Source organism: Hyla sarda, chromosome 5 (genome assembly GCF_029499605.1).
Source record: "Hyla sarda isolate aHylSar1 chromosome 5, aHylSar1.hap1, whole genome shotgun sequence".
Taxonomy (NCBI): Eukaryota; Metazoa; Chordata; class Amphibia; order Anura; family Hylidae; genus Hyla; species Hyla sarda.
In genome coordinates, this window is record NC_079193.1 from 271,212,332 (window position 1) to 271,234,599 (window position 22,268).

Here is a 22,268-nt window from a genome sequence, read left to right on the forward strand (position 1 = left end):
TCTGTTCAGACTGAATGCCTAGACGCGTTTCAGGGTGCTATAATCGACCCCTTCCTCAGTAGGCAAAATTGGATATGATCCAATTATCCAATTTTGCCTACTGAGGAAGGGGTCGATTATAGCACCCTGAAACGCGTCTAGGCATTCAGTCTGAACAGAGCGATAACTAAAACGCATTGCCTGAATCTGAGCCGATATTCTACAAATCCATTGAGCTGTTTACTGCATTTGCAGTAATAAATCTATTCCACCAACCGGGTGTAGGATTGAAACTACCACACAATTCCACGTGTGCCCTGGCCTTGCAACAAAGAGAGGGGTCCGACATCGAGTACGGATGTGAATTGCTATTGCGGACCGCCCACCTGGAAGTCTCTTGCCGGAGCTCCATACGCAACAGGCACGGGAGGATCACACTGCCCGCTCACCGCTATACAGCTTTTTATGGGACATACCATCTTCGGCCCGTTGCAATACGGGACCAGCTGTTACACAATTTTTCCATCCATAAAGTGTGGACAGCACAGTCTAGAACCATTGCAAGACTGATTATTCATTTTATTTTTCATTTATACTACATCTGCCGGATTAACAATTTACTCCGAACTATCGGCATCCAATATTGCTAGCACTTTAAATATCAGGCGATTGTTGCAAGGGATATAATACTGGTATTCTGCCATTAGGGCCCAATGGCAGATTAATGTAATATACATTATTGCTCTGATGAATATTGAATATTTTATGTTGGTATTAATATATTTTTATTGTATTTTAATAAATTTGTCATTTTGTCTCAAACCAGCTGTTCCCAATTGATATTCTTTGTGTACCCAGTGGGGTGATGCTCTTGAGGTGTGGTTCAAATATTTAAATATTTTTGTATTAACTCTGATCGGTGGGGATCGATCTTTTGACTGCATTGACCTCAAGCATCTGATTGTGAGCTGCACACATTTTCTTATATTTGTAAATTACTTCTATTAAAAAATATTATTAGCTGCTGAATGCTACAGAGGAAATTCCTTTCATTTTGGAACACTGATGACATCACGAACACAGTGCTCTCTGCTGACATCTCTGTCCATTTTAGCAACCATGCATAGCAGATGTATGCTAAGGGCAGAATGGTGGCTCAGTGGTTAGCACTGCTGCCTTGCAGTGCTGGGGACTTGGGTTCAAATCCCACCAAGGACAACAATAAATAAAGCGGTATTATTATAATTAGGTCAGCAGAGAGAACTGTGGTCGTGATGTCATCAGAGAGCATTCCAAAAAGAAAAGAATTTCCTCTGTAGTATTCAGCAGCTAATAAGTACAGGAAGGATTAAGATTTTTTTATAGAAATAATTTACAAATATGTTTATCTTTCTGCCACCAGTTGATTAAAAAGAAAAAAGGTTTTCACCGGAGTACCCCTTTAAGTGTTCCCTTTATTTTTTTGAGCAGTGTAGTAACGGGTACCAAAATCTCCAAAATGTCATTCCAAAATAATACAAAATTAAGAGTAAAGAAAAAAATGATTAAAGAGAGATAACTAATACTGATAAAGCAAGTCCCTATAATAAATGGGTGCTATATAGGCTATAAATCCCTTTATACATAGTGGGCAGGTGAAGGGCCCAGTACAGTACACACTGCATTGGCAATATAACATGAAGCCACCCTCATCTGGTGTCCATCCAAAGGCGTAGCTAATCCTGATACAGGTAAAGAGCAGTACAGTACTGCCCTTTATTATAGGGGGGGGGGGGTATTAGACAGAAAATTACTGAATGCACTTCAATAATACAAAGGTTTATTGCCTTCCCTGATTGGTCAGATTCTCCAGCCAATTACATGAGCCACGCATCTGCACGGTTTCTGGCATTATATGTTGAGTATGGGTTTAAGGTACAGTGGTCCAAGAGAAATCTGTGTATCTGTGGTATGTGAGGTCACTGTAATGCGAGGGATCACTGTACGTAAAATAAAGTTAGCTAAAATAACTGATTTGGGTCATTTCAGTGGATCAGCTATCACATGTGCAGCATCAAAATCTAACGTGTATGAGCAGCCTGAGAAGCCATTCCAGCATCAGATCAGAACATGTGATTGATCAAGCATATGGTGGTGAACAATGACGCCAAACAAATAACAAACTGTTTCACTCTGAAGCCCCACTTGTTCAGGTTGGCTATTATGTGTAAGTACAAGCCCCCCACAAGTACAAGCCCCTTTATAAATATGACGAGTCTAGTTATTCTAAGTCTTTATGGTGTGAATATGTTACTATTGTTACGCGTTGACGCTGCAGTGCGATGACACGTTTCCCTATTGATTCTGTGATCCAGTACATCTATTATACTTATCGCTCCTATAGCACTTTCTCACTGTTGTTCCTCCGGTCTAGGTCTTGTATGTTTTTTCTGTCCTAACACATGTGATGTGTGTCCTTTCTTTCATGTGCACATTGTCTATGTGTGTATATACACATGTTCGGATGTATGTTTTGGCAATGCTATGACTAAGAACTATTTTTAGTTGAAGACACAGTGTTTCATCGGGTATTTTAAATATGTTTTTCTTTGCAATTTTCTTATGGATTTTTCACTAAAATTTTGAGGATTTTATATTTTCTACTTTGGAAGCTGGTGACACTTGTTCTCTACTTTGGATATATTAGTGCATTATGTTTGGCAAAAATCTTAAAAATGTTCCACTGAACATAAGACCAGGTGTATGCAACAATATGCCCAATACAGTTGTGTATGTCATTGACTACTATTAAAGAAACAAACCTATACCATGCTGTATTCAGTTGTGTAAAGTGGGGTTCATTCTGCTTTACAATGCAGTTAAGACAAAGATGGACAGTTGCATATCAGGCCACTCTTTTGGCATGCACGTTTACATTGGTAGAATTTTCTGAAAGTAATGTTCCAGGAACCTAACCTTAACGGGAATCCTACAGAGCTGTTTTGAACATGTGCTGCATTTATCAGCTTTATAACATATTCTATTACATTTGAGAAGTAAAAACAATCACACGGTACCTGTCTCCCAGAAATCGCTGCCATTAGAGGATGTCCATGACCTGGTTGTCGAACAATTATAGGACGGTTTTCTCCATCCTGTTTAAAATACTCCATTTCAGTACCATGCAGGCAGGTAAACTTTTCCATGGGCAAGTGCTGAAAAACTAAGCAGCTAAAGAACAAAAGGAAAAGGGTGAAATAATACTTAACAATAAAACGGCAAAATAAAGAGCCATCTTTAAAATGTTATGTTTGGGTGTATTTACATGGTACTGTTAGGGTTAAAGCCAGTGATCCATTCCACCCTGGTGCTTCTGTTTACTACCCCTACTGATGTGCTTCTTAATGCTGTGAACCAAAGATGCCACGCTGGCTGTAGTGGGTTTGAAACCTCACTAACAGAGCAGGGGCAGCATGTCAACAGGGTAGGTAAACAGAGGTATTGTGGCAGACTGGTGTGAGTGTACTGGGGCTGGCAGGGTGAGTATAGTGCTTTTTTTTTTATTTACACTTCTAGCAGGCTGCAGTTAGTTTTTTATTAAATCCTAGGGTAAAAGTGATTATGAAAAGAAATGGAGACAGATGGAATTCATTTATATGATAATGGGTTTATGTAGAAGAGGACTGCCGTCCTAAACTTACTTTGCCCCAATTGGTCCATTATAGTCACATGGATCTGTAACTCTCAACTGTAGAATGGAGGCTTCATAGTAATCACTTGGCAGCAGCACAAGGTAATCCTATAGGAAAATGTGTTTAAAAAGATAACCTCAGACATTAAGAAGTTCCTTATTATTATTATTATTATTATTATTTTTACATATTAAAATTAAAAGCAATAAAAAATCCATAAGCATTCTGATTTAACAGTGTCCTGATTGTATGTCAGGTCAGGATATAGAAAAATCATTACAAAACTCTAAGAAGGATAGGAAATAACAAAAAAATTTGAGGTAATTTTAATAATAAGGAATTGGTGTACTGCATCTAGTAAGGAACAGGTGTACTTTATATACATGATTAAATATATTACATCTGTTGCTGTTACCAGATTAGCAGGTTAATACAAATTACGGGAATTTTCTAAAACTGTCTAATGCTCAGACAGTGCAGAATACAAGATATCTGGTATCTATACCAGTGTTTGCAAGGAGGAGCAGAGGTGCAGCGGGAGCAAGCAAGCCCAATCGCAGCCCGGGTCACAGGCAGCAGTGTTGATGCAAAGCAAAGAAAAGCATCCAGCAGCACTACAAAATCATGAACAAAAGGTGTTTATTTCCTCATGGTAAGTTGTATCCTATCCTACCATGAGGATTTGTTCATGATTTTGGAGTGCTGCGGGACGCTTTTCTTTGCTTGGTATCTATACCAGATATATCATTGTTGCTCTTGCCTTGTTTATGCTTAGACCTACGTAAATGGTTTTACTTTAGGCAAAAGTACAAAAGTAGTAAGCCATGGTGCATGGAATAGAATTTTAACCCCTTAATGACCAAGCCCATTTTCACCTTAAGGACCAGGCCAATTTTATTTTTGCTTTTTGTTTTTTCCTCATCGCCTTCCTAAAATCCATAACTCTTTTATATTTCCATCTACAGACCCATATAAGGGCTTGTTTTTTGCATGACCAATTGTACTTTGCAATGAAACCTCTCATTTTACCATAAAATGTACGGCGAACCCCCCAAAAAATTTCTTTAGGGAGGAAATTTTAATGAAAACCAAAATTTTGCACATTTTGGAGGGGTTCGTTTTCACACTGTACAATTTATGGTAAAAATGACATGTGTTCTTTATCCTGTGGGTCAATGCGATTAAAATGATACCCATGACTAGATACTTTAATATTTTTGTACCCCTTAAAAAAAATCAAAAACTTTTTGTACAAAATCAGTAATCTAAAATCGCCCTATTTTGACCACCTATAACTTTTTCATTTTTCCGTATATAGGGCGGTGTGAGGGCCATTTTTTGCGCTGTCACTTTTTTAAGATACCACATTGGCATATATAAAACTTTAAAAAAAAATGTTATTAATTTTTTTTAAAATAAAATGTGACAAAAAAAAGCTGCATTTTTGGTCTTTTTTATTTTTACGTTTACACCATTTCCTGTACGGGATCATTAACATTATATTTTGATAGTTCGGACATTTACGCACGCGGCGATATCAAATATGTTTATTTTTTTTTAAAAATTACGCTTTTTGGGTATAAAATGGGAAAAACTGACAATTTTCATTTTTATTGGGGGAGGGAATTTTTCACTTTTATTTTACTTTTCATTTTTACATTTTCGCGGATGTCGGCCATTACGGGCGGGTCCCCGGCTGCTGCTAGCAGCCGGAACCTGCCGTGTATGATGCGAGCACCCTTCCGATGCTCGTGGTCATACACAGGACGTAAATGTACATCCTGGTGCGTGAAGTCCCGCCAAACCAGTACGTACATTTACATCCTGGTCGTTAAGGGGTTAAATGACCCCAACTTTCCAAAAGGCCATACACTCTTGTCAGACAAGGCACATATTACTGTTCTTTTAGGTGCACTATGTATAATAAATGTATATCAACTGCTGGATTCTATTTTGGTGCATTTGGAGCCAAAATCGTGTTGTAGCAGCCAATGTAAATCTGCCCTATTATGTAATTATGATTATTATTCTTAATAATTCTAAACATAATGCAGTGAGTTTCCAAACTTACAGTACATCTATACAGTAAATTTGAAGCTCAGTGACAGCAAAACGAAGTCATGACCCTATAAAGCTCAAATTCTTAAACCTATAAAAATAGTATTTTGTCTATGGCCTGAGTCAAGCCATGCTAGGAGTTGCAGTTCAGCGGGAGGCCTTTAGGATGCTGAGTACTGCGGCACTGTAATCTGTATGGTTTAAGAGCAATGATCTTACCAAAAGTACTCCTTCTACAGATATTGTAATTATCCAGTTTCCAGGCACCAAAGAGAAAGGCTCTGCAAAGCTTTTTCCTGGTACGGTAAGAAATGTTGGCTCCATGCTTGGAGGGAACACAATGTCTTTGACATCTAATGAACCTATAGATTAAAAACAATCACAACTTGCAATATAAGGACATAAAAATTATTCATATGGAATTTAAGAATAAAACGGAACAAGACTGTAATAACTTGGAATATAATGTAAAGGTTAAATGTATAGGAGAAGTGTGAAACCGGCACCAACTGCCTACTGCTATATGGATCTTGAGATTAACCGATGTAGATACGCTGTAGCATGAAGTCACACCTGAGAACTGTGTGGTGCTGGACACGCTATTGATACAGTGCAGACAGTTCCAAAATCAAGAAATAAAGCGGAGCAACTCACCAGTATTGTAGTACAGGGACTTCTCTATTTCATATCAACATGAAGGCAGAATACAGACAGGGGAGCAAGATGGTACGTGCGGGGTATTCAAGCTTAGCGACAGGCCGGTATCGTGCCAAATCGCTTCGTCAGCCTGACGAAACGCTTCAGCGCTATACCGGCCTGTCGCTAAGCTTGAATACCCCCGCACGTACCATCTTGCTCCCCTGTCTGTATCCTGCCTTCATGTTGATATGAAATAAAGAAGTCCCTGTACTACAATACTGGTGAGTTGCTCCGCTTCATTTCTTGATTTTGGTAATGTAAAGGTTAGTTTCTTTCTTTTATATGGATACAGAACATATAATAAAGTATGTCATTTGAACCTTATAAATGTGTGCAAGCATATGTTCAATATAAAATTATTAGGCCTTAACTGAGCACTGTCATTAAACATCATTTTTAATATTTGCCAAATAAAAAACTTTTGTAATTGGCTTCCATTAAAAAAAAATAATGTTTTATGTTAGTTTTTCGGCTGTATACTTCTGGCCACTAGGAGTCTCCCTTCTTGGCCAGAACACATTCCGTCTGGTCAAAATCTCAGATTTTGGTCTCCTGCTTGTAATGGCAGGAGACCAAACTCAGGAAGTGTTTCTCTGCACTGAGCTTGATTGATAGCTGCAAAGAGCCTCACTGAAAGCTGCACAGACTAAAAGCAGAACAGAGCCTCACTGAAAGAAACACAGGCTGAAAGCTGCTACACATAGCTTGAGGTCTTCTATTTATCACAGCACGGCAATGATGTAAGGGCGGAAGTGGTCCCCGAGCAGGCTTCATTGATGTCATGCCTGCTGGGAAACGCCCAATTTCTTCTGCGTGAAGATTTCACAATGAGAGCAAGAAGAAAGGAGTGTTAGGAGTAGTTAGGGAACATAGTCTGAGTTAGTTTGGAAAAGTTTATTTAGTGACAGGAACTGTTTAACCCCTTAAGAACTGAGTGTTTTTCTGTTTTTGCACTTTCGTTTTTTCCTCCTTAGATTTTTAACAATCATAACCCTTACAAATTTGCACCTACAGACCCATATGATGGCTTGTTTTTGGCATCACCAATTGTACTTTGTAATGACATCAGTCATTTTACCAAAAAATCTATGGCAAAACCAAAAAATATATATTTGTGGGACAAAATTGAAAAAAAAACAAAACACCATTTTGTAACTTTTGGGGGCTTCCGTTTCTATGCAGTGCATTTTTTGGTAAAAATTACACCTTATCTTGCTTCTGTAGGTCCATATGGTTAAAATGATCCCCTACTTATATAGGTTTGATTTTGCTTTATTTCTGGTAAAAATAATAACTACATGCATGAAAATTAATACGTTTAAAAATGCCCTCTTCTGACCTCTATAACTTTAATTTTTTCGCATAGAGGGCTTAATTTTTTGTGTGCCGTGATCTGAAGTTTTTATCCGTACCATTTCTGTTTTGATTTATGTTATAAAAAGTGACCAAAAAAACGCTATTTTGGACTTTGGAATTTTTTTTACGTGTATGCCTTTTATAGTTTGGACATTTACGCATATAATATAGCAGCAGTATATGCCAGTATTAAACACAGTGATATTAATGTAGAATATTTTGGACTCACCTTTGCTTGAGCGAGATCTTTGTGCTGTAATGCGTCCAGTTATTGAATTTACTCCAGGATTAATGTATCTTAATATAATACGAAATAAGTTTAGATTGGATTTGCCCACATGGACTGGTACCCTGACTTCATTCTGTGGAAATACATAAGTGTGATCTAAAAAGTCTCATCACTAACTGTAATACAAGCATTGAGTTTGGGACTAAAAAATTATCTTTTATCCACAATATAGTATTTAAATAAAATATAAGCCATACTACATAAAGGTAGGAGCACAACTAATGATACAACCATAGGGCTCAAACATGCAGCAGTTTGGAACAGAGACATAATAAGACTTACAGTCCATAGGGCCCCTGCTATAACCTGTAGACGTCCAATGTATACTTATTCATAGTGATTAATGCCCTACATGTTGGCCCCAACAGTATACTTTGCATTACCTGTATTAACACATGTTATTTTTCTGTTGGAATTGAGTACAAACTAAAAAAAAATAACAGCATGTTGCATCAAATGTTGCACATACAAAAGTATGTTCCCATAGAAGAACTGTTTCTAGTATAGGGAGCCAGATGGCCTCTAAGTACTGCTGTAAGGCTTGGCTGTGTGCATGAGCCCACGCTGTACTGTATTTCTAATCTAGAGGAGATAGAAAAAGAGTTCGCTGTTTGGTAGCCTCATTGTGTCACAGGAGGTACACTTTCATTTGAACATTTGGCAAATTAGGAGGAGACTTACTGCAGCCCTTTACTTTCTCCCTGCTGATGTCAGCTGCAGAAGATAGAGACACAGAATGATCACTGGGCTGCAGTTGCATGGCAGACGTGTACAGCATAAATTACTGAGCTTGGAAGAAAAAATCTTTAGAAATGTATGGTACATGAGGATCTAACTTGAAGGCCCTGCTTCAGTCAATACGACATATGAGTAGTATATTAATCCCAGAAGTAAAGTTTATAGAGTCATGTTAATAAAGCAATTTATTGTATATATACAATCTATATGTCTATATGTACCTTGTAATATGTGAGTATTGCAAATAAAGAAGAAATAGAACAGAAGATTGGTGAGTGCCGACATTCATTTTTTCTTGAATGCTTAAGTTTCACGTTGAACTTTTAGTCTGAGCACCACGTCAAATTCCATTATATTATTAGCCGTTGGTGGTTTGGAAGCGAAGCACAGGTCCAGGTGGAACGCAGTGCCGGACTAGTATCTGTGTCTAGTTGTTTATATATATATATATATATATATATATATTTCTTTTTTTTTCTTTCATTAAATTTTCTCTATGGTTATGGGCCATGTAACTTAATAAAACTTTATGCAAGAAAAAATTGCTATTGCTTCAAAACTTACAAAAGAGGAGATTGCAGAGCAAATTGCAGAGTCATTTCTTTTACAGACATTTAGGAAAGTGAGCAGAACACTCTAAGAAGATGAAAGAAGGTAACACAAGCTGCACACAAGCATAGCCGGGCTGGCTGGAAAGAGACAAAGCAAAATAAGAGACAGATGTGATTACCTAGTCCTTTCAATGAGCAGTATATATAGAGACAAAAACAACTAGAGGATTTATATGGAGTTAGCTGGACTGCTTTGCCTATTGTAAGAAGATTTAGCAAATACTATATTGTATACAGTCTAAAGAGGTGGTTAATGAGCCCGAAAATTACAATCTTAAAGGGGTATTCCACCCCTAGACATCTTATCCCCTTTCCAAAGGATAGGGGATAAGATGTCAGATTGCCGGGGTCCCGTCGCTGGGGACCCCCGCAATATAGCATGCAGCACCCACCTGTAATTGCATCCGGAAGCGCTGGAGGTTCTCTGGCTAATTCCTCCCGACCACGGGGAAGGAAGATCGTGATGTCACGACTCCGCCCCCGTGTGATGTCACGCCCCACCCCCTCAATGCAAGTCTATGGGAGGGGGCGTGACGGCCGTCATACCCCCTCCAGCGCTTCCGGAAGCAGTTACAGGTGGGTGCTGCTTGCTATATTGCAGGGGGCCCCAGTGGCGGGACCCCGGCGATCTGACATCTTATCCCCTATCCTTTGGATAGGGGATAAGATGTCTAGGGGCGGAGAACCCCTTTAAGGTCTGTGTATATAAGATGATTGCTAATAAATGATCATAAAATAGCAGTGCTGTTCTGTATGGTAAAACTTTCGAACATATTTTGGAGAAAATTTACTAAGCCAGTGTTTGTCATGCCAGTCTTTACTAGGAAATTGACAGCACATCACCCACACTAACTGGAATATACAGGTGAAGCTGGTGAAAATACAGTTTACCTGATAAAAAATCTGTTGCGCCATTCTTTTGTAATGTCTAATAATCCAAATCCATTTTTGCTAATTGCTTTTTTCTAAGCAATGGGGGCGGTCTACAAGATGTTTGAGCATTGCTTATTCTGCCCATTGCGACCAATACACTCCCTTCATAAATATTCCTTCCTCATTCTTTAGCACATCTGCATGACGTGCAAGTGATCAAGTACCACGTGGCTGCAATCTGCAATGTTAACCTGTCGGTCATGTGGGTAATGTTTTGTGCATTATGAAAATGTGCTAAAAAAAGAGGAAGGAATATATATGAAGGGGACGTATTATCAGCAGGAGCTGGCAGGATAGCCATTGCTCAAACAGGTGGGAGCTCCCCCTGCTTTTAAGCTACTTCATACCTGCTTTTTAGCTACTTTTTCTTTTCTTTTTTTTTACAATTGTGCTGCTTTATTTAATTGGACTATGCTGCAATAAAAAAAACTTTTATTATATGGTGGTGTCTCTTAATCCATTCATTTATAAGGTAAAGGACTGTATAGATACATAAATATTGAGCAGCTCCAACCTGCTTTGGTGCATGAGTAAAATACTATCTAAACCAAATGGCTTCAATTAAGGGAGGACAGAATAATATAAAACGACATGTTATAACAAGTGAACGCGTACTAAAATTTACATACACAAAAGAACAGGCATAGAGTTTATAGCCTCATATTGGCTGTAAAACCTGCTTAGAGTGGAGTCCATTTTTTGAGCTGCTTCCAGAGTTTGCTGAAAGTCAACAACAAGCAATAATACAAAAACAAACAAAAAAATGACATGAGGATAATATCACCTAACATAAAAACTTCCCTCCAATATAAGAACACACATAAATAAATCACCTTAACCCACCCAACCCCCTGTCCTCCTTTCCTTAGAAAACACTCAGAAAATAAGATAAGAGTAATAAGCATAGGTAACCCATACCTGCCCAATAGGATAAGTGAAGATAAAGACAGACCCTTCCAGAACGATAAACAGTACAGCTAGGAAAGCCTTAGTAAGAGAGGACGGGGACATAGGGACATGCCATGGTTAATTCTCTAGACCTCTTAATATTTTTATAATAGCGCATGCATCCCCCCACAATTTGACTACCGTAGAGAGAGAGAGAGAGAGAGAGAGAGAGAGAGAGAGAGAGAGAGATAACACCCTCCCCACAACATCTAAATAAAGGCACAACTAGATTATTTGCATTATATCAGTAGAGGAATCAGAACAACCAACAGGTACACGTTAAAGTCTGTTGCTTGGACAACAAAAATATAGTTGCTCTTTTCAGAAAAATTGTTCACACAAGGCAAAGTATGTTTGTGTTATATGGTGGAACACCAGCCAAATGGTATACTGACATATAACACAATGGCTCTGATTTACTAAGAGTGTTGTGTAGGTTTCTTTGTGGGTTTTAACCCCTTAAGGACACAGCCCATTTTCACCTCTAGGACGCAGCCCTTTTTTGCACATCTATCTGACCACTGTCACTTTAAACATTAATAACTCTGGAATGCTTTTACTTATCAATCTGATTCCAAGACTGTTTTTTCGTGACATATTCTACTTTAACATAGTGGTAAATTTTTGTGGTAACTTGCATCCTTTCTTGGTGAAAAATCCCAAAATTTGATGAAAAAATAGAAAATTTTGCATTTTTCTAACTTTGAAGCTCTCTGCTTGTAAGGAAAATGGATATTCCAAATATTTTTTTTTTGGGATTCACATATACAATATGTCTACTTTATATTTTCATCATAAAATTGACAAGTGTTTACTTTTGGAAGACACCAGAGGGCTTCAAAGTTCAGCAGCAATTTTACAATTTTTCACAAAATTTTCAAACTCGCTATTTTTCATGGACCAGTTCAGGTTTGAAGTGGATTTGAAGGGTCTTCATATTAGAAATACCCCATAAATGACCCCATTACAAAAACTGAACCCCCCAAAGTATTCAAAATGACATTCAGTAAGTGTTTTAACCCTTTAGGTGTTTCACAGGAAAAGCAGCAAAGTGAAGGAGAAAATTCAAAATCTTCATTTTTTACACTTGCATGTTCTTGTAGACCCAATTTTTGAATTTTTACAAGGGGTAAAAGGATAAAATTTATACTTGAATTTGTAGCCCAATTTCTCTCGAGTAAGGACATACCTCATATGTCTATGTAAAGTGTTCGGCGGGCGCAGTAGAGGGCTCAGAAGCGAAGGAGCGACAAGGGGATTTTGGAGAGTACGTTTTTCTGAAATGGTTTTTTGGGGGCATGTTGCATTTAGGAAGCCCCTATGGTGCCAAAACAGCAAAAAAAAAAAAACATGGCATACCATTTTGGAAACTAGACCCCTTGAGGAACGTAACAAGGAATTAAGTGAGCCTTAATACCCCACAGGTGTTTCATGACTTTTGCATATGTAAAAAAAAATAAAAAAAATGTCACTATAATGTGTGTTTCCCCCCAAATTTCACATTTTTGCAAGGGTTAATAGCAGAAAATACCCCCCAAAATTTGTAACCCCATCTCATTTGAGTATGGAGGTACCCCATAAGTTGACCTGAAGTGCATTACGGGTGAACTACAATGCTCAGAAGAGAAGGAGTCATATTTGGCTTTTTGAGAGCAAATTTTGCTCGGGGGGCATGTCGCATTTAGGAAGCCCCTATGGTGCCAGGACAGCAAAAAAAAAAAACGACATGGCATTCCATTTTGGAAACTAAATCCCTTGAGGAACGTAAAAAGGGATAAAGTGAACCTTAATACCCCACAGGTGTTTCACGACTTTTGCATATGTAAAAAAATTATTATTTTTTTTACCAAAAATGCTTGGTTTAGCAAAAATTTTACATTTTTAAAAAAGGTAATAGCAGAAAATACCCCCCAAAATTTGAAGCCCAATTTCTCCCGATTCAGAAAACACCCAATATGGGGATGAAAAGTGCTCTGCTGGCGCACTACAGGTCTCAGAAGAGAAGGAGTCACATTTGGCTTTTTGGAAGCAAATTTTGCTCTGGGGGCATGCCGCATTTAGGAAGCACCTATGGTGCCAGGACAGAAAAAAAAAACCACATGGCATACCATTTTGGAAACTAGACCCCTTGGGGAACGTAACAAGGGGTAAAGTGAACCTTAATACCCCACAGGTGTTTCACGACTTTTGCATATGTAAAAATAAAATTTTTTTTTTTACACTAAAATGCTTGTTTTCCCCCAAATTTTACATTTTTACAAGGGATAATAGCAGAAAATACCCCCAAAATTTGTAACCCTATCTCTTCTGAGTATGGAAATACCCAATAAGTGGACGTAAAGTGCACTGGGGGCGAACTACAATGCTCAGAAGGGAAGGAGCATCATTGAGCTTTTGGAGAGAGAATTTGGCCATGTGCATTTCCAAAGCCCCCCGTGGTGCCAGAACAGTGGACCCCCCCACATGTGACCCCATTTTTAAAACTACACCCCTCACGGAAGGTAATAAGGGGTGCAGGGAGAATTTACACACCACTGGCTTTTGACGGATCTTTGGAACAGTGGGCTGTGCAAATTAAAAATTTTATTTTTCATTTTCACAGACCCCTGTTTCAAAGATCTGTCAGACACCTGTGGGGTGTAAATGCTCACTGTACCCCTTATTACATTCCGTGAGGGGTGTAGTTTCCAAAATGGGGTCACATGTGGGTATTTATTGTTTTGCACTTATGTCAGAACCGCTGTAAAATCAGCCACCCCTGTGCAAATCACCAATTTAGACCTAAAATTTACATGGTGCACTCTCCCTTCTGAGCCTTGTTATGCGTCCCCAGAACACTTTGCGCCCACATATGGGGTATCTCCGTCCTCAGGAGAAATTGCGTTACAAATTTTGGAGGCTTTTTTTCTTTTACCGCTTGTGAAATTTTAAAGTATGGGACAACACCAGTATGTTAGTGTACAAAAATGTTTTTTTTTTACACTAACATGCTGGTGTAGACCCCAACTTTACCTTTTCATAAGGGGTAAAAGGAGAAAAAGCCCCCCAAAATTTGTTAGGCAATTTCTCCCGAGTACGGCGATACCCCATATGTGGCCCTAAACTGTTGCCTTGAAATACGACAGGGCTCCAAAGTGAGAGCCCCATGCGCATTTGAGGCCTATATTAGGGATTTGCATAGGGGTGGACATAGGGGTATTCTACACCAGTGATTCTCAAACAAGGTGCCTCCAGCTGTTGCTAAACTCCCAGCATGCTTGGACAGTCAATGGCTGTCCGGAAATGCTGGGAGTTTTTGTTTTGCAACAGCTGGAGGCTCCGTTTTGGAAACACTGCTGTAGGATACGTTTTTCATTTTTATTGGGGGGGAAGGGGGGGGGGTGGGGGGGGGGCAGTGTACGTGTGTATATGTAGTGTTTTACTCTTTATTTTATGTTAGTGTAGTGTTTTTAGGTTACATTCACACTGACGGCGGATTACACTGAGTCTCCCGCTAGGAGTTTGAGCTGCGGCTGCTGCAGCTCAAACTTGAAGCAGGGAACTCACTGTAATCCGCCGCCAGTGTGAATGTAACCTGTACATTCACATGGGAGGGGGGTGGGGGGCAAAACTACAACTCCCAGCATGCACTGACAGAACGTGCATGCTGGGAGTTGTAGTTTTGCAACAGCTGGAGGCACACTGGTTGGAAAATACTGAGTTAGGTAATAGAACCTATTACCTAACTCGGTATTTCCCAACCAGTGTGCCTCCAGCTGTTGCAGAACTACAACTCTCAGCATGTACTGATTGCCAAAGGGAATGCTGGGAGATGTAGTTATGCAACAGCTGGAGGCACGCAAGTACAACTCCCAGCATGCCGAGACAGCCATTTGCTGTTCCTGAATGCTGGGAGTTGTAGTTTTGCAAGATTTAGAGGGCTTCAGGCTGGAGATCACTGACAGTGGTCTCTAAACTGTGGCCCTCCAGATGTTGCAAAACTACAAATCTCAGCATGCTAAGACAGCAAACTGCTGTCTGGGCATGCTGGGAGTTATCGTTTTGTAATATCTGGAGGGCTACAGTTTAGAGACCACTGTCAGTGATCTCCAGCCTGAACCCCTCTAAATCTTGCAAAACTACAACTCCCAGCATGCCAACACAGCAAACAGCTGTCAAGGCATGGTGGGAGTTGTAGTTTTGCAACATCTGGAGGGCGACAGTTTAGAGACCACTCTCTAAACTGTCGCCCTGCAGATGTTGCTAGGCAACAGACTCCCGGACACGCGGCGCCATACTCACCTCCACCGCCGCCGTGATCACAGCCTCCGCCGGGTAAGTGACCGCCGCTGCCGCCGCTATTACGCGGTTCCCCCCACTGTGCCCGGACACCGATGGGTGGGCATAGCGGGGGGGGGGAACCGAACTTTAACTCCCCGCCCCCAGTCTGCTATTGGTCGGTCGCTCGGCCGATCAATAGCAGGGATAGGAGGGGTGGCAACCCTGCCACCTCACTCCTATCTCTTCAAAGGGGATCGAGGGTGTCTTGGACACCCCCGATCCCCCTTATTTTATCGCGGAGCCGCCGTTGATGGGCAGGGGGAGAGCGCTCCCCCTGCAAACACCATAGATGCCGTGATCAGAACTGATCACGGCATCTATGGGGTTAATGCTGCCGGGACCGGCGTGATCGCGGCCCCGGCAGCTGCGGTGGGACTCCGGCTGTGATTGACAGCTGAGTCCCAGCCGCGATCTCCTGCGCTGCCCACGGCAGAGCAGGAGATCGCTTGGACGTATGCATACGTCCATTTGCGCGAACGTGTAATTCGCCTGAACGTATGCATACGTCCAATAGCGGGAAGGGGTTAATTACCTACAATTTTTTTTCCACAAGGTTTCCCTACATTTTCCACTTTCCCTACGTTTTGTTTTTTTTACACCTGCTCTGATCTGTCGGGTTTTCCTCAGCTCAAATCCACTACATTTTCTGTGGAAACCATAGTAAATATGTTGGGTTTTTGTGAAAAAGTTGGGGACACGCCTCCTTTTTTGGGTTTTCATAGTAAAATGGAGAGTTAGTCGGGTTTGTTCAATTCTGGCGCAAATTCTGGCGCAGACAGAATTTCCGGCGCACAACCCAACAGAACATGTCGGGTTTACAACAGTAAATCAGGGTCAATGTATTCACAGCGGCTCCATTCATTTTAATAGACTAAATGTTTGGCCCAATTCCTGAATGTATACTTTTATAATGTTGGACTCAAAAGTGCAGCATACGTTTCTGTAGGTATGCAGCAGAGCCTTTTTGTAAAGTGAACATGGCCTAATAATTTACAATTTATATGAAGGAATGATTCTTTTGTATTATTTCTACACACTAGAAAACAAGGAAATATTTTACTATTGTTTCTGCCAGTCCATTAGCCTTTAAAAGGGTATTTCAGGATGTTTTCTATTATGGCTTTGTACAAAACAAAGCCATTGTATGGCCGTGGGCATGAGCTCTAACACATCAAAAATGGCAAAACTGTGAACAAAACCTTAGATTAGTGTGTAAGTCATTAAAGTTGTCTCATTACAACTCTCTTACTTGTATTGAAGACATCTGGGCATATCCCCGCCAGCTGAATCCTGGAAACACTTGAGGATCATATCCAAAGCGAACAGCCCTCCCATTAACTGTGGTGCCGTCCTCAATTTCAAATTTCATCTGATGGAGATCAGGGAAGTAGTAGTTTTCTTTAGGCCTGGGAGAACAAATAGATATGGTATTAGGTGGATAAGGTCACTAAGAAATATTTTGCTTCCAATGTTCACACATAAATGTTACACCCAAACTATCATATTAATTAAAATATACAGAAAAGTTGATCATTCACAACCAGCCATGCAACAAATGTATAAATATGAAAATAGCATTATCTGGTAGATTTTATACACTGCTCCAAAAAATAAAGGGAGCACTTAAACAACACAATGTAACTCCAAGTCAATCAAACTTCTGTGAAATCACACTGTCCACTCAGGAAGCAACACTGATTGACAGTCAATTTCACATGCTGTTGTGCAAATGGAACAGACAACAGGTGGAAATTATAGGCAATTAGCAAGACACCCCAATAAAGGAGTGGTTCCGCAGGTGGTGACCACAGACCACTTCTCAGTTCATATGCTTCCTGGCTGATGTTGAGGTCACATTTGAATGCTGGTGGTGCTTTCACTCTAGTGGTAGCATGAGACGGAGTCTACAACCTGGTAGCTCAGGTAGTGCAGCTCATCCAGGATGGCACATCAATGCGAGCTGTGGCAAGAAGGTTTGCTGTGTCTGTCAGCATAGTGTCCAGAACATGGAGGCGCTACCAGGAGACAGGTCAGTACATCAGGAGATGTGGAGGAGGCTGTTAGAGGGCCACAACCCAGCAGCAGGACCGTTACCTCCGGCTGTGTGCAAGGAGGAGCAGGAGGAACACTGCCAAAGCCCTGAAAAATGACCTCCAGCAGGCCACAAATGTGCATGTGTTCACTCAAACGGTCAGAAACAGACTCCATGAGGGTGGTATGGAGGCCCGACATCCACATGTGGGGGTTGTGCTTACAGGCCAACAACGTGCAGCATGTTTGGCATTTGCCAGAGAACACCAAGATTGGCAAATTCACCACTGGCGCCCTGTGCTCTTCACAGATGAAAGCAGGTTCACACTGAGCACATGTGACAGACGTGACAGAGTCTGGAGACGGCGTGGAAAACATTCTGCTGCCTGCAACATCCTCCAGCATGACCGGTTTGGCGGTGGGGCAGTAAAGGTGTGGGGTGGCATTTTATTGGGGGCCCGCACAGGCCTCCATGTGCTTGCCAGAGGTATCCTGACTGCCATTAGGTACCGAGATAAGATCCTCGGACCGCTTGTGAGACCATATGCTGGTGCAGTTGGCCCTGAGTTCCTCCTAATGCAAGACAATTCTATGCCTCATGTGGGTTGAGTGTGTCAGCAGTTCCTGCAAGAGGAAGGCATTGATGGTATGGACTGGCCCGCTCGTTCCCCAGACCTGAATCCGATTGAGCACATCTGGGACATCATGTCTCGCTCCATCCACCAACGCCACGTTGCACCACAGACTGTCCAGGAGTTGGCAGATGCTTTAGTCCAGGTGTGGGAGGACATGCCTCAAGAGACCATCCGCCACCTCATCAGGAGCATGCCCAGGCATTGTAGGGAGGTCATACGGGCATGTGGAGGCCACACTCACTATTGAACCTCATTTTGACTTGTTTTAAGGACATTACATCAAAGTTGGATCAGCCTGTAGTGTGGTTTTCAACCTTGATTTTGAGTGTGACCCATATCCAGACCTCCATGGGTTGATAAATTTGATTTCCATTGATAATTTTTGTGTGATTTTATTGTCGGGTCTACCTGAAACTGTTAACCTGCTACTGTACCATTACTTTTGTGTGTGGGTGCTTCTGCACCTCTTGCAGTATATGTATGTTTATGCCTTATTTATGGCCACATGGCCGATGGTTGTTTTCAATAAAAACGAATTAAAAAAATAATACTTAAAGCAGAGTGCATTGGTGTTCATGTGAAGGGGTTTTACCACAAATCTGGAAAGGTTTAAAGAGAAACTGACAGCCTGTTTACCCGCACTACACCCAATATACTCTCTGAGCAGAGCACAGGTGCCACTGCCTCTACACCCAGCAGACTAGAGAAGATATTTGCATATTTGTCATGGGGGCAGGCCAGTTGCTGAATATTGAGGTGGCAGGGGAGCTCGCCGAGCCAAATCCCTGCCTCCATTGTGCACAGAAGTGCAATAGGATTAAAGGTGTACTCCCCTAGAAAAATATATTTTTTTTTTTATCAACTGGTGCCAGAAAGTTATACTTATTTGTGGTAGTTGCAGAGTTATTGCTGTTTATTCACTTAAAGGGGTACTCCACTGGAAAAAAATGTTTGTAAATCAACTGGTGCCAGAAGGTTAAACAGATTTGTAAATTACTTCTATTTAAAAATCTTAATCTTTCCAGTACGTATCAGCTGCTATTTGCTCCACAGGAAGTTCTTTTCTTTTTGACTTTCCTTTCTGTCTGACCACAGTGTTCTCTGCTGACACCTCTATCCATTTTAGGAACTGTACAGTGCAGAATAGGTTTGCTATGGGGATTTGCTCCTGTTCTGGACAGTTCCTGACATGGACAGAGGTGTCAGCAGAGAGCACTGTGGACAGACAGAAAGGAAATTCAAAAAGAAGAGAACTTCCTCAGGAACATACAGCAGCTGATAAGTACTGGATGGATTAAGATTTTTAAATAGAAGTAATTTACAAATCTGTTTAACCTTCTGACACCAGTTAATTAAAAAAAATGTTTTCCAGCGGAGTACCCCTATAAGTGAATAAACAGCAATAACTCTGCAACTACCACAAAAAAGTATGTGACCCCTCTTTTTAAAGCTGTTTACTTGCACTATGACCCAGTATATTTGGTTTAGTGCGGATGAACAGGCGGTCAGTTTCTCTTTAAACATTTTTTCTGAATTTTGCTTGGATGTTACTGCCATGTCATAAAGCCCATCTGATTTCTACAAAGAAAAAACCTAATAATCCCCAACGGCCTATGGGCCTAAACTTTAGGCAAAATCTTAATATTCATTGACAGTGATACATGACTTTCGGACAGTAGGATCTTTTCCGGGCTTAGGTATCAATATTACAATAGCCTCTTTCATGGGTGCTGGCAAGTCCCCACAGACCATTGTCTCTTCAAAAAACATCCAGCAATTGATACTCTAGATACTCTTGGTAATGTCTAAAGAACTTTACAGGGAGGCTATCCCCCTCCAAGCCTTTTATTGTTAAAAGATTTTAAAGCCTCAAGGCTTAAACTTTGATCTGGAACCTTTCGTTTGGGAAGCCAAAAAGCTTGTCAGAGGTATTGAGGGCACCCTGGGTCTCCCTGGCTTTTCTCACTTTAGTCTCAGATGGTGACTGGCTAAGTGGACCTTCACTGTTTAGCACTCGGAGGGGAGAAGGAGCATCCAGAGGTAAGAGGCGGGGCTTTGTTCAGCAGATCGCGGGAGTTGACAGAGTTCTGACGCTATCATGTACATAGGCGATATGTTTATATAAAGATGCTTCTGCGCATCTACCCAAGTAGTTTTGTGAGATTCAGAGGGTGAGAAAAGTACAATTTCATTTTAATACTACCACAAATATAAAAACTGCGGTAAAATATTGTACTGTCATGCATTGCAATATAATTATAAACTTTCTGCTGGTTTAGTTGTGAACATGTATAACTTACTGGTTACAGTTTTGGCCTTCAATATTACTTCTGCAAATACAATTTCCTGTAGACTCATCACAGCGATGACTGACAGATCCCCCAACATCGCACTGACAACCTGTCATAAAGTACAGTGACTAATGTTAACAAAACAATGAATAATCCCCATGTCACCTGGTATCTGTATAGCTTTGTTACCTCCACCAATATAAACTATTCAAGTTAGAGCATGAAAATACACCAACACCAACTTCCACAATGAATACACTGACCACTGGTTGTTACTATTCCCCTAGTTTGTCCCTATGTACTACGTAACCACAGTGTGCCCCCTATACACTGTCAGCGCAAACTGCACTGTGCTAGAGGTGACACAACTCATAAGGAGAATGATAAGGACAATGAATCCACCCAGTTGGCAATTTATTTATACATTTTTAGAAACAGTATGTCTACATCATTTGCATCTGTAATGTAAGTACAGTCTACTAGTTACTACAGTTTGTTTACTTATACTTTACATTTATTTAACGAGATACAAATGCACAGGGCAACAGACCAAACATAGCCTGTATGGTATACAGTGATCCCTCAACTTACAATGGCCTCAACATACAATAGTTTCAACATACAATGGTCTTTTCTGGACCATTGTAAGTTGAAACCAGACTCAACATACAATGCTACAGACAGTCCAGATCTGCAAAATGTCAATGGCTGGAAGATCTGACTAATCAGAATGGGCAATTTACTGGTAAAACACCTGTATTACTGAAGCGTATGCACTGACTTGTGTCTGATAGCGCCCCCTACAGTACAGGGAGGTATTACATGTCCTGTACACTTTACCTGTACCAGGGTTACCTGCTCCTTTGGACACCAGGTAAGGGCGACTCCATGTTACTTTTTTAGGACATTGTGTACTGTACAGGACCCCGAAGAAGCTCCTGTCCTCTGCATAGACCAGTGTTTCCCAAGCAGGGTGCCCCCAGCTGTTGCAAAACTACAACTCCCATCATGCCCGGACAGCCTTTGGCTGTCTGGGCATGCTGGGAGTTGTAGTTTTGCAACAGCTGGAGGCTCCCTGCTTGGAAAACACTGAAATAGACAGTGATTACAGCTTCCAGCAGATCTTTCTTACTTTTATATGTAAGGATTTGCTTTATCTATATTAATTTTCTACTTATTTTTCTTTAATTCTCACTTTTTCTTTTTTTGGATGACATTTTGGCGCTTTAGAACCAATTACCAGGTTTCCATAGAGTTGTGGTCTCAACATACAATGGTTTCAACATACAATGGTCATCCCAGAACCAATTAATATTGTAACTTGAGGGTGCGTTCACACGGGCGTATTTGTCAGCGGATCCACAGTTGCGGATCCGCTGACAAAGGCCCCTAAAGTGCTACCCTCTTTGTGCCTGCTAATAGCGGCAATCCGCCGCTACCAGCAGACATACTGCGATGTGCGAGTTACCCTGCAGTGTACTCGCACACATCGCGGCCGCTCTCTGTGTAGCTCAGGGAGCCGGGGGAGCGGCCGCGATGTGCGGATACACTGCGAATCGCACATCACAGTGTGTCTGCTGGTAGCGGCGGATTGCCGCTATTAGCAGGCACAAAGAGGGCAGCACTTTAGGGGCCTTTGTCAGCGGATCCGCAGGTGCGGATCCACTGACAAATACCCCCGTGTGAACGCACCCTCAGGGACCACTGTA

At 41.0% G+C, this 22,268-nt stretch overlaps 1 protein-coding gene across 2 annotated transcripts in view; it reads right to left on the reverse strand.

Moving 5' to 3' along the window:
* The window catches only part of LAMA3 (laminin subunit alpha 3), a 241,209-nt gene that overhangs the window by 125,111 nt on the left and 93,830 nt on the right, over positions 1–22,268 (reverse strand). For both annotated transcript variants that reach the window (XM_056521739.1, XM_056521738.1), the window contains exons 20-25: positions 20,569–20,668; positions 16,852–17,008; positions 7,993–8,125; positions 5,928–6,070; positions 3,660–3,757; positions 3,036–3,189 (exon numbers count right to left, since the gene is read on the reverse strand). In XM_056521739.1, the coding sequence (XP_056377714.1) occupies positions 3,036–3,189; positions 3,660–3,757; positions 5,928–6,070; positions 7,993–8,125; positions 16,852–17,008; positions 20,569–20,668 (785 nt within the window). The remainder of the gene's footprint in view (positions 1–3,035; positions 3,190–3,659; positions 3,758–5,927; positions 6,071–7,992; positions 8,126–16,851; positions 17,009–20,568; positions 20,669–22,268) is intronic.